The 13,549-nt window shown below is 41.4% G+C and overlaps 1 protein-coding gene across 2 annotated transcripts in view; it reads right to left on the bottom strand.

Moving 5' to 3' along the window:
• The window catches only part of LOC126248705 (protein DENND6B), a 218,310-nt gene extending 206,082 nt beyond the window's left edge, over positions 1–12,228 (bottom strand). The window contains exon 1 of one of the 2 annotated variants that reach the window (XR_007545526.1): positions 11,862–11,997. Coding sequence is in view for 1 of the 2 variants with exons in the window: in XM_049949995.1 (XP_049805952.1) it covers positions 11,862–12,029 (168 nt within the window). In the remaining variant the exon portion in view is untranslated. Of the gene's footprint in view, positions 1–11,861 lie in introns of both variants that reach the window. The other variant, XM_049949995.1, reaches the window with a different exon arrangement.
• Positions 12,229–13,549: the final 1,321 nt, after the last annotated feature.

Genomic DNA, 13,549 nt, shown 5'->3' with positions numbered 1-13,549 from the left:
TAAAGCATTTAAAGATGAATGAAGATATTCATGGCCCATCAGGGGTCACGTACAATTCCGGCTTCCTTATGAGTTAGGAAAAACAAAGCAGGATGTGACATGAAGTTAAATGCTTAGTAAATGCTTTAAATGTTATTTGTATCCTACTCACTGAGTTGTATTATGCTGCGATTTAATACACGTGTACTATTTTCAATCTCCCGTGCCGACTTCTTTCAGTGAATTTAAAAAATCCCTGGGAGGTGCCAGAACGCCGTTCCGACCGAAATTAAGCACTCATTTAGGTATATACACGTCTGAATGGCTCAACAGGGATTTGAAACATGTTCCTTCAGAATACGAATCCAAAGCTACGACCATTGCGCCATTCATTTTAAGCATCACTCTTTTTAACAGACAAACTGATAGCGGTAGTAGTGAGTAGACTGCGTTTACGCTGCAGTGTCTAAAACATCAGTAGCATAGGGTGAGGTGCTGGGCTTGCACTAATTGAAAGACGGTTTATTTATATGTGTGATACTTTCTTTAAATCGAGACATACGGAGAGGCGTTCGAGGTCCCCAAACGTCATCTTCTGGAGGTCTTCCGACACTTTGCTACTGTTTTCTACCGTTACGTGAGCGTGTTGAAAAGTAATACCGCCGATTTTTTGTGAAAACTCTTGAAAATTTTTAAGTAAAACAAACGTTACTAACATTGTTTATTTTTATTCTTCGTGTCTACACATTTGCGGTCCCCTGCCCCTAGAGGTCTCCTAAGCTTAGTGTGTAATGTGGTGTGTGTAACGTAACTATGTCGGTGCTGAGAAACAGAGTGCCGTAATCGAGTTTCGAGTTCGAAGAGTTCGTCCAAAGATGGAACACCCTCTCCTTCAGCATGACAGTGCCAGACCACACACAAGCGCTGCGAGATCTGCAACAATCCGACGCCTTGGGTTCACTGCCATCGATTATCCTCCTTACAGCCCCGACTTCGCAGCATCCGGTTTTCATCTGTTTCCAGAACTTAAAGAACGTTTTCGAGGACTTCACTTTGATAGCGATGAAGTGGTGCAAGCAGAGAAGAAATTGTGGTTGCCTCAACAAAGTCAAAGATTCTACACTGACGGTATCAACAAAAAGTCCCCTCGTTCTCTCGTTTGTAAAAAAACGTAAATTTGTGGTAAGATCTTATAGGACCAAACTGCTTAGGTCATCGGTCCCTAAGCTTACACACTACTTAATCTAACTTAAATTAACTTACACTATGGACAACGCACACACCCATGCCGAAGGGAAGACTCGAACCTCCGACGGAGGGAGCCGCGCGGACCGTGACAAGACGCCCGAGACCGCGCTGCCCACTAGTTTGGAGGGACGCGTTCGTCGCCAGGGTGACTAAGTTGAGAAATATGTAGAGATGGAGAATTAAAATGTAGAATGTTAATAACTTTTGTTTTATTTTAAAAGCTTTAAGAGTTTTCACGTTAAAGAGTCAGGGGCCTTACTTTTCAGCACGCTCCCGGATTGGATTGATTTGGGGGAAGAGACCAAACAGCGAGGTCATCAGTCTCATCGGATTAGGGAAGGATGGGGAAGGAAGGCGGCGTGCCCTGTCAAAGGAACCATCCCAGCATTTGCCTGAAGCGATTTAAGGAAATCACGGAAAACTTAAATCAGGATGGCCGGAGGCTGGATTGAACCGTCGTCCTCCCGAAGTCTCATGGACTTCTGATGTTGTCCACCACGTCATTTACATAAACTACCCACAAAAGGTTTAGTTTCACTCTTATGACGGGCATAATTGATGTGGTTTCTTTTCTGTATCGGAATATTCTTCTGAAAACGGCAGATCGCCACGTGCAGTAACCTGTATCGAGCCAAAATAGTTCCACACCCAGAGAATGAGTGCAGGGAAGTAGACGCAGGACTCTTGCATCGTCAATGTAGGCAAGGTCCTGGTGGAGGTGTTTTTCCATTGTCTTCCACCGACCTGCCATTGTGTGTCACGCGTGTATCTGTGTCGTGTGGGTGGCAGTTCAAATGGCTCTGAGCACTATAGGACTTAACATCTGAGGTCATCAGTCCCCTAGAACTTAGAACTACTTAAACCTAACTAACCTAAGGACATCAAACACATCCATGCCCGAGGCAGGATTCGAATCTGCGACAGTAGCGGTCGCGCGGTTCCAGACTGAAGCGCCTAGAACCGCTCGGCCACACCAAGGGTGGCAGTGATCATTGCTTGTACAGAGTAGTGTTGGGTTTGTGCTGTTATCGGTGAAGGGAAGGGAGAGGTGAAATCCGATGCTGGCACATAGCCGATTTATTTCGAATGGCACCAAGATGGCCGCTGAGCTTAACGTTCCCACCCAACGGACGGATCACCATCAACTGTGTCAGATACCCTCACTTCATGAAACACTGCGGAGAAGCTCGGAATGTAGTGCAGCCACCTGTATAACGGAGGCAAAAGTAAAACTGCATTCTCAGTAGATTGCACTCCGTCTCCGTCTACATGGGTCAAAGTGCTGTGCCAAGCTTAGGCCATACAGTGTCACGTTAAGGGAAGAAGAGTTGTCAGCACATGAAGTTGCCCACGGAATTTGCCCACACCACAGCGGCGTCATTCGAACCTTCAACTCTTATCGTGAGACACGCAAACTGAAGATGTGCCTCGTCGTAGTAGCCCCCGGTCACCGAAACCAGCTGATGACTACTACTTAAAAATTTTGGCTTCTTGTTACCACGAGCAGAATGCAACAGAGCTGCGCACTGCTCTTTAGGAGGTAACTGGGAGAGCTGTGTCGGCACTGACAATACTCAGGAATGCCACCTTTCAAGAAACCCTGACTGGACACCTCCACGATCAAGTTAGAAAACTGCAAAGGAAGCAAAGGGAACTTCACAGCAAACAAACATAGACAAAGCCTTGCAGACAAACAAAAATTACACGAAGCGAAATATGGTGTCAGGAGGGCTATGCGTAGTCGTCCAATGACTTCGGAAGTAAAGTTCTATGAACTGACTTGGCAGAAAATCCTAAGAAATTTTGGTCTTATGTCAAAGCGGTAGGTGAATCAAAACAAAATGTCTTTTTCCAAAGCTGTTTCGCAGAGGAAGACTGCACTGTAGTTCATTCTCTAGATTGTCGCAGAAATGACAAAATGCTAGATATCGAAATAGATGACAGAGGGATAGAAAAACAATTAAAGTCGCTCGAAAAAGGAAAGGCCGCTGGACCTGATGGGATACCTGTTCGATTTTTACACAGAGCACGCGAAGGAACTTGCCCCCTTCTTGCAGCGGTGAAGGCCTATCGTAGGTCTCTAGAAGAGCGTAGCCCTCCAGAAGATTGGAAAAGGGCACAGGTCATCCCCGTTTTCAAGAAGGGACGTCGAACAGATGTGCAGAACTATAGACCTATACCTCTAACGTCGATCAGTTGTAGAATTTTGGAACACATATTATGTTTGAGTATGATGACTTTTCTGGAGACCAGAAATCTACTCTGTAGGAAATTAGAATGGGTTTCGAAAAAGACGATCGTGTGAAATCCAGCTTGCGCTATTCGTCCACGAGACTCAGAGGGCCATGGACACGGGTTCCCAGGTAGATGCCGTGTTTCTTGACTTCCGCAAGGCGTTCGATACAGTTCCCCACAGTCGTTTAATGAACAAAGTAAGAGCATATGGATTATCAGACCAATTGTGTGATTGGATTAAAGAGTTCCTAGATAACAGAACGCAGCATGTCATTCTCAATGGAGAGAACTCTTCCGAAGTAAGAGTGATTTCAGGTGTGCCGCAGGCGAGTGTCGTAGGACCGTTGCGATTCACAATATATATTAATGACCTTGTGGATAACATCAGAAGTCCACTGAGGCTTTTTGCGGATGATGCTTTAGTATATCGAGAGGTTTTAACAATGAAAAATTGTACTGAAATGCAGGAGGATCTGCAACGAATTGACGCATGGTGCAGGGAATGGCAATTGAATCTCAATGTAGACAAGTGTAATGAGCTGCTAGTACATAGAAAGAAAGATCCTTTATCATTTAGCTACAATATAACAGGTCAGCAACTGGAAGCAGTTAATTCCATAAATTTACTAGGAGTAGACATTAGAAGTGATCTAAAATGGAATGACCATATAAAATTAATCGTTGGTAAAGTAGATGCAAGACTGAGATTCATTGGAAGAATCCTAAGGAAATGCAGTCCGAAAACAAAGGAAGTAGGTTACGGTACACTTGTTCGCCCACTGCTTGAATACTGCTTACCGGTGTGGGATCCGTACCAGATAGTTGATAGAAGAGATTGAGAAGATCCAACGGAGAGCAGCGCGCTTCGTTACAGGATCATTTAGTAATCGCGAAAGCGTTACGGAGATGATATACCCTCCGCCACACACCGTCAGGTGGCTTGCCGAGTATAGATGTAGATGTAGAAAGAGAATGAAGAAAATATTAATAGTTCACTGCTTATATCATAAGTAATACAACCAATTCGTCGTACCTATTTCTAAACATATCAAAATTTACTTTTAATATAAAAAAAGAAAGTCTACTGCTTTCATTCTTAATTATAATGTATGGATATGGTTTTTAAAGATGAAATGCATTTTGGAATGAACTTCTACAAGCAATATCATAAGTTTAATGCAAAGTTCAGATTAAAGAGGGAGATAAAAAATCTTGAAGAAAATGTCCAACAGTAACACGATCACTGTTTTGTATTTTTGAATGCATGTTTCGTTTTGCTCTTCGCTGTTTTCAGTAATCTTCCCCCTCTCATAGTATTCAAAAATTCACCATAACTTTCTGAAAAGCTTACTTTTGTTTGAAGTTCTCTTTTCACTAAGCGCATGGACATCCGATTTCTTTCTTTTGACCACAGGTTCTCCATCGTACTGAAGATTCTTTCAGCAAATGAGTTATTTGTAGGAACTGAAAATATGTATAAGCCTGTGCAATTGAGAATGGGAGATGTCAATTGTGGCCTGCTGCTTAAAGAAATCTACCAAAATCTAGTCTTCTGATTTGCTTTTATCAAGTCCAGCACATGCATTCCTGAAATCACAGAATTCATTGTATAATTGATGTTCGGTCAGGTTAAGATTCAATTTGTTGGTAACCTTTAAACATACTGCAGCTGCCTGTCAGCGACAAACTTGTAAGGAGATTGAACACACTGTTGTCAGGAAAGTCATAGTTTTGCGACAAATAATCAATGCAAAGTGACAAGAATAATTGTGCATTAATTTCAAAACTCAGCCTCTGTGTTTCTGGTATTTCTTCCAGACCTTCATGAACTTTTTTCGTAAGAATTTATCTTGTTTGCCGCTTGCTCTTAGGATCCTTTACTGTTGTGTCCAACTCAAATGTAATAACTCGAACCCTTTTCCAGTTTCAAACAGGGGCAAAATAAGCTGCAGAAAACGTAGATAGCATTCAGAAAGCGAATGTTGAGTTTCTTACGATCATGCTCCCGATTTGACTTCATACACTACCAAATCAATCTTGAACAATCTTCATCGCTCTTGTGCACTGTACATTCTCCAGACAAATGTTGCTTCAAAACGAAAGTTGTTACTTTTATTTTTACGACACTGCTGTTGCACCAGAACGTGTCGAAAAAGTGGCGGAACAAATCACACACTTTGCTGTGGAGTCGTTTTCGTTTATAAACCATATGGAAAAATCTTTTTCTAACTCGTCTTTGTTGAAAGTCATATTTTTTAACTTTCTTCTTCGGAACAGACAAACTTGATGAACTGTGCGTCATAAGAGGAATGACGAAACACCTTTTCCGAATGTTGATCCTTCCTCATTGTTAAATGCTCGTACTGGACCCGAACCGTGCTAGCAACTTAACTACTCGACAATCCCTGATTTAACAGGCAAATGTGTATATTGAATCATGCATAGTGATTGGGGGAGGAAATCACACATCATTCAATCTCTTCGTTCACATGATTCGCGCCAGCCGAAGTGGCCGTGCGGTTAAAGGCGCTGCAGTCTGGAACCGCAAGACCGCTACGGTCGCAGGTTCGAATCCTGCCTCGGGCATGGATGTTTGTAATGTCCTTAGGTTAGTTAGGTTTAACTAGTTCTAAGTTCTAGGGGACTAATGACCTCAGCAGTTGAGTCCCATAGTGCTAAGAGCCATTTGAACCATGATTCGCAAATTCGGCACAAGGCGGGATAGATGTGTGTCCTGAGTCCCTTTACCGGGGACCCTGGACAGCACTTAAAATTCCGTCGAAATCTGGACGGTGGTACCCCTGACAGTACATATCAGGCTCCACACGATCAGTCTGGCATTTATGCGTACATTAAGAACAGCAGAAACCCGCAAGCACCGTGGTGCGCGATGAAGGTGGGCAACAGGACACCTGGAATGGGACTTGGATCAGTAGCTTCGGGTTCTCCTTCCCGAAGAGCACAGGATTTGTCTGGCGCCTGTTGATTATCGTCGAAGAGTGTGGCGTTGGCCGGGTACCAATTTACGTCTCAGGCAAGCAGTCCACACAGCTGAGAACCATGTTTCATGCCGATGCCATACGGATGTCTGACGCCTCTGGGTCGCTATCTATGGTAATTTGGGGGCTGTGCCGTATTGGAATAGAGTCATTCAACCAATTGTCCCACACTACAATCAACATTTCGGGTGTGGGCGCTTGTCAAGTATAAACAAGTGTGGCTACTCTTCTCTCGGCATAATCATCTGCTTCGGATTTTTTTCGAAAATTCGTAGTCAGCAGCAGTGTTGGGTGAGTTGTAAATTCGGTACTAAACCTTACAGCGATACATGTCCTGTACAAATGAGACACGGAATCAGCAATAATGAATCACAGATTTATTCGCAGAAGCCAATTTGAATGCAGTTTTACTATTCAATAAATCAAAATACAATACTTCCATTCATCTCTGGAGACTCTTACGTGCAATTAGCCTAGTCAAACTGTTGAACCAACAGAATTATTGGTTAATATTTAAAAGATTAGTTACCGAAACAAACTCTATAATAATATTGTCATGTTACTGACTGAGCGACGAACATCATGTCTACAATTATCTATAAATTTCACAAGATACATCATAACAAACCAGTTCACATAATTTCGACATGTTTATGATGCAAACTCATGAGATGTTTCATTTTACACAGTCTTTACGAGGACGTATTTCATTTAATAATGTTGGACCACACTAGAACCTTATTCTGCTACATCTTAACAGCGTTAGAAATACAACACATGTCACATTGAAATTACGGTCCTGAGTAATTTGATTTCCTTTTTATCCATATCACAAGTAAATATTTTGAATATGTTTATAAACAACAGAAGTGGACAAGCCCACTATCTATCTTTGCCAGTCTGATTCGGCTATGTTCATTTACATGTATAATAATGTATCTGTGCGTGCTGTAATTAATTTAATCTTGTCCTCAAGATCCCTATGGGAGCGATGTATAAGAGGTTGTAGTGTACTCCTAGAGCCACCATTTAAAGCTGGTTCTTGAAGCTTTGTTAGTAGACTTTCTCGGAATAGTTCCCGCCTATCTTCAAGACTCTGCCACTTCAGTTTTATCAACATCTCTGTGACATTCTCCCGCGGGTCAAGAAACCTGTGATCATTCGTGCCGCTCTTATCTGTATATGGGTCCCACACACTACAGCAATGTTCTAGAGTGGGTTGCACAAGTGATTTAACCGACTTCATGAATATAATACTTACTTTGATTTTTTGTATACAACAGGTTACGTTGAAATAATCCCTACACTACTCTCGTGAAGAATGTTCTGGAATGCATCCAATAACGTTTCCCATGCTACACAAACGCCGGTTTCTAGACACTAGAGTTACACCACAGGCGCAACGTATAAGCCAGGTGGGAGTGAAAAGGTGGCTGCAACTACTTTGATTCCCTACAGACGACAGGAATCGGTCCAGTCTCTTATCACAAATAACTTTAACACGACGCACTCGTTTGCTTCGGAGTGGACTTGAGGCAGAAGCCATGCACAAACTGTAGAAAAGGATTCGACTACTGATCTTCCAGAAAAGCAGTGTGTTTCAGTTATGAAAGCGATCTCAACTACACAACTTTAGCTTAAAATGATGGCTCAGCTAATTACTGCCGCACTTCAAATTCAAAGGTCCTGATTCAAACTCCAATTCGCACTATTTTTAAGCTGGTGTGAGACGTGGCTTTCACCACTATTAGTGTTATGTGTTGCACCTGTGAAAAGTTTAAACTCGTCCTGTACGTTGGATTCCACGTTTAACTGCGGGCCCTGTTACATCTTGTTGGGTGTGCCAGTTCTGGAGTCAATAAATTGACCTAGGGTTGATCGTACTATACCTAACATGCCTCAGTTCATCCCCGGGGCTGGGCAACGCAACTTCCAGATGACTTCTGCGACATTATTGGGAGGTATAGGGCGTTTTCTCGAATTTTCTATGCATGCTTTTCTATGTTTTGGAGGCATGTCGTGTCTATTGATAAGCTCCAATCTGGACGACCACTGCGAAATAACTTTCCTGTTGAGGAGAATACTTGAACGAACTATTCACTACTGTACGCGGTGAACGAGCCTGAATTCAGTACCCCCTCAGAGACTGGGGAGAAAAAAAGCAACACTCTAAGGAATCTCTGATGAGTCCATGCTTACACTACGCCCTAATCACGCAAATCTTGTTATTCTGAATGCAACCTTTTTTATTTTATACACCGCAACTACGTAATGCTGCGTGTCACATCGGGATTTACTGTATTGTTTTCAAACGTACCCTCTTAAAATCCCTCGCATTCGGGAGGACGACGGTTCAATCCCGCGTCCGGCCATCCTGATTTAGGTTTTCCGTGATTTCCCTAAATCGCTCCAGGCAAATGCCGGGATGGTTCCTTTCAAAGGGCACGGCCGACTTCCTTCCCCGTCCTTCCCTAATCCGATGAGACCGATGACCTCGCTGTCTGGTCTCCTTCCCCAAACAACCAACCAACCAACCATCTTAAAATCCTCAAAACAGGAAGTCAGTAAATAATAAAATTAGACACATGAAGATCTTTGAGATAAGGTATTGAAACTGGTTAACTGATCTACATTTACTGATTTCTCGGGACAGAATATTCTGCAAAAAGTCATATCTGAGACAGAATGTATCGATTATAAAATAACATGAAATAATATTTTCTCTCAGAGAGGGCATAAGCACAGTGCCATCCACAAACGAAACCGGTGACAAAAGTATTTTTAATCGAAGTAAAGGTTTTGAATAACTTGCCTTTATCACAGATGTATGCATTTAAATACGGAGAGGGGGTTAGGAGATGGGAGAAGGGGTTGGGAGACTGGGGGCGATGGAGGTGAGTGGGAAAGGGGGGGGGGGGGGGAGACGGGAGGGAGAGAGCACAATGTGAGAGGGGAATGTTTTCTGTCAAAGCGTTTGTAAGTATCATTTGATGTGGTGTAGGGAAGCATAATGTTGGGGGTAATTAATTAATCTCTCTTTCTCACAAACACTTACACCCCCACCCCACCCTCTCTGTACGATTCTGTGCAAATTACTGGGCCCTGTCTCAGTATTTAGTCACGGATTAATACCACAATTCCATATCACTTGCATGCCTCTCACACATAGTAAAATTTCTCTGAACATAGGCCTACCTGTCAGGGTGGGCGTGAAATAATATTAATGTTCCACAATTGATGGGAAGAGTATGTTTTTATTGAAGACAGCTGATTCACTTTTATTTCAGACTAAATAAATAATTCTCATAAGCAGTCTGCATTTACTTTTTACTAATTCTGCAATGTTTTTTCAGTCATGACAACATAACTTCCACAACAAATGTTAAAGTGTATGAAGTTCAAGTGAGAGCCAATGTGGCAAGGGAAAAGAAAAGTATATACAAGTTATACAACAAAGGTGAAGTGTAACCTTATTCGTGTATCTTTGTAAAGATAAAAATGTGCAGTCCAAAAAATATCATGAGATAAAACACAGAATGTCAGGGGGGAGAGGGGGGGGGGGAGAGAGGGAGAGAGAGAGAGAGAGAGAGAGAGAGAGAGAGAGGAGAGAGAGAGAGAACTGTAGGAGGTGCCCATGAGATGAATATAGTCAGCAGGTCCAAATTGATGGAGGTTGCAATTGTAATTGAAAGATGATGAGGGAATAGTGTGGGAAATTGCATCATACCAGCATTCAGACTAAAGACAACAACAACAATATGCAAATACTTCTGCCACTTAAGATAATACAACAGTATTAATGTTCTGCACCACTGTTTCCTGAGGTCAAGTCCTGGTATTATTCAGCTATTATTGCATGACGGGCATAGTGTAGTTTCAAAAGGAACAACTAAGCCCTAAAAATTATTTTAACTTGCACTATGCCAGTGTATCAACTGAAAGATAAAAAGTTCTGCAGCAACTTTTAGGAAAATGGCCAGATAATGCAAACAAATGACAGAGAAGAACTCAATAATAATAAGACTAGGAGAGATCTTTTTTTATGAAAAGTGAGTGGCACACAGTCACTAACACATTAACTGGACCTGGAGAAAGTCTCTATAATTACTGAGTATGAGGTGACTTGAATGAAACAACAAACCTTAAAATCTGACATGCATTTATGAATAGAAAGCAAAGAAAGATTTCCCTTACAGAACCAAGTACATATATCAATCTAACTTTCCACAATCATGGCAACAGATGGCACTCTGCCACCAGATACCCACTGTATAGAAATCCTACAATGCTAATCTAACCTTAACATATGTATATGTAAAAAGGTAATACTGTCCTCAATCTGACGTGTATTTTGAAATCAAAACTGCTTTACTACACCTTCCTTCAACCTGAGCACTGATCGAATTATTACAGGCTTCAGAGTTAAATGTGGAATACAAATTATGGAGCAACTAATTTACTTCACACACAGATTGAATCACAAACCTTTAAGATTTATACATTTACTTCTTAAGTAACTATGCTTGGTTCACAGATACTGAAGGACAAGTTATTTTTTATGAATATATACTATATACTGTAGCCCAGGTGCATAATTAATTACTAGGCAAGATTTCAACTAAATATATATATATTCAGATTAAGGACGTCGCAGAAGGAAATGAATACGGAAAGTGAAGTAAAAATTTGCTGCCTAAAACAAGATTTCTGTGTGAATAATTAGAAACTTGCAAAAGTTCTAACAAGCTACGGAATTACCATGACTAATTCTTCTTGTAGGAAACGAATACAAAATTCTTTACAGAAAAAATCTGTGCAGAAACAGACGCGGGTGCTAACCAAACTTACAGACACCGTTCAATAATATTGGAGTTCACATGAACAATGGTTCACGTCACAACAGTTCAATAGCTTATAAAAAGGCCCAAATTCTTATTTTCTAATCAAATAGTATTTATTCTTGAGGGTAGACCATTTTCTGCTCAGGCAATGGCATCAACGCCATCGCAACGCCTATGGTTTCTTGAAGTGCTCCTGTATGAAAATTGTTATACTTCAAGAATAAATTTATTATCTCAGTCGTAAAGCACATGAATTACATGACCACTTTTAACTTCGAATTTCATTCACTGTTCTTGGCCTATTATAAATTCGTTGTATAAATATTCCCGCCGTCAAGGCAATGTATTTCTGTAAACAGCTGATCCGCATACATGCATTCGTTTTCAAAATAATAATAATAATAATAATAATAATAATAATAATAAAAGGCAACAACACTCCAGAAAAGGCTCCAAATTGTACAAAGGAAGTAAATCATATGTAAAACGATATTATTTCCTCAGATCGGGATAATAATATTAAAGAAGACAATGAAAATATAGTTGGAAAATATCTCACCTCTAATGCTTGTCCCAGTTCCAAATCGAATGTAACAACACATATACAATGAATCCATCGCGAGAATCTGTCCCAGGGCAACACAGCTGCAGCTGGAGTTGTGCGTCCGGTGTCATATTCCTCTAGTTGTGGAACGTCATTATCTTTTATAAAATTTTCTTCAGCCATGCTGCACTTTTTTATAAAACACTTTTCATCCACTCATCGTTCCCGATCTAGATCGCACTCACACACACTGTCACATACTTCACTCACCACTACCACGGCAACACCAGCATATCGCTCGTCGTTATAAGTATGCTGCGTGAAATACACCTACTACTGTTATACGAGCATCTTACGCGGTCAACAGTTACTTTCATCGCTGCACCGTGCACCAAAACACTACTGTATCGATAACATTTCGACCTATTGTCTTGGTCGAGGCAACGGCGCCTGTGAAGATCGAAAACAACAACCTTATCGAATGCTGACGTATTACGATCGTCTAAAGTAAAAACAAGGTACTGTTTATATTTGTTACATTTCTGTATTCCACCCCCCCACCCCACCTCCTCCATCAGCCACCGTGTTTCCTCTATAGTGCAGTTTTAAGTGGGTGTTCAGTGTTGTGCGACCCCATTCCGTGTTGCGAACAGACACCAAACTGTCGCTAGGTGGTTTTTTTTTTTTAACTCTTACGAACAGAAATCAGACTGTCGTCGAGTTTTTTTAATTGTGCCTGTTTACTTACTGTATGCCTTCTTTCGCATCGTCAGCCCCGTGTTTTTATATTTCAACTTCCACAACTTTCCGTCGTTTTAAAGTATTTTTAAAAAGGGTCACCGTTTTATCGCCTGTTTTTATCGTTTGTTATATTCTTATCCTGTTTTGTAACTCTTCTGTAGGTTGTGGAGCGTCCTATTACGCTGCTGCCCGCCCGCCCCCGCTCTGGAGGGGAATCAAAATGCAATAAAGGGAAAAAAATTCAGTATTTCGGATGATACGTGAAGAATACTCAAGTCCACAGATTCCGTATTACACAAAGAGAAAATTAACTAGGTCACAGTCTAACATAAAAGTCGCCACACTTCGCGTCGATTTCTTTGCTTACCGCGCCAGCAGCGCCCCAAGCGACCGGTAACTTAAACTCTGAGTTCGGCGCGATTGTGAAAGCGAATAGTGGTTGTTTATTTTGATTTCTACAACGGTTTTAACAAGCGGGAGCGTTTGTAGCGCAATAAATTGCAGCAACAACAGGACCACAGCTGTCTTTTTTAGTACATACCATCATGTTACTAAACTGTATCGTCAGGATTCACTTGCAAACTACATGTGTATTAATGATCAATATTTCGTTTTAGGAGGAGTAAAAGGCTAGTTAATAACAGACAAGAATACTTTATGAAGAAAGAATCAGTTTACATATATAATAATATTAGGTTTTGTTCGCTACATTTCGAACAAAACCTGTTCATGAACGCAGACAATAATAAACAAGTGTGGAATGCAGTAAACCACACTGTTTGACATCCCAAATAAGCCACCTCAACTGACGACGAAGAGGAAATTGCCACGAACATTCGACAATCTATCTAAAGCTGTAAAACAGTCTCATGGCACCGAAGCAGCCAGTTCAACTCTTCATGTATCAGTGCCAGATTCGTGTGAATCGTTAACACTGACCTGCTTTGACGATGAAGTGGTCA

Source organism: Schistocerca nitens, chromosome 3, assembly GCF_023898315.1.
Source record: "Schistocerca nitens isolate TAMUIC-IGC-003100 chromosome 3, iqSchNite1.1, whole genome shotgun sequence".
NCBI lineage: Eukaryota > Metazoa > Arthropoda > Insecta > Orthoptera > Acrididae > Schistocerca > Schistocerca nitens.
The sequence above is the reverse complement of the archived record's forward strand: the minus strand, read 5'-3'. Positions and strand labels throughout refer to the sequence as shown.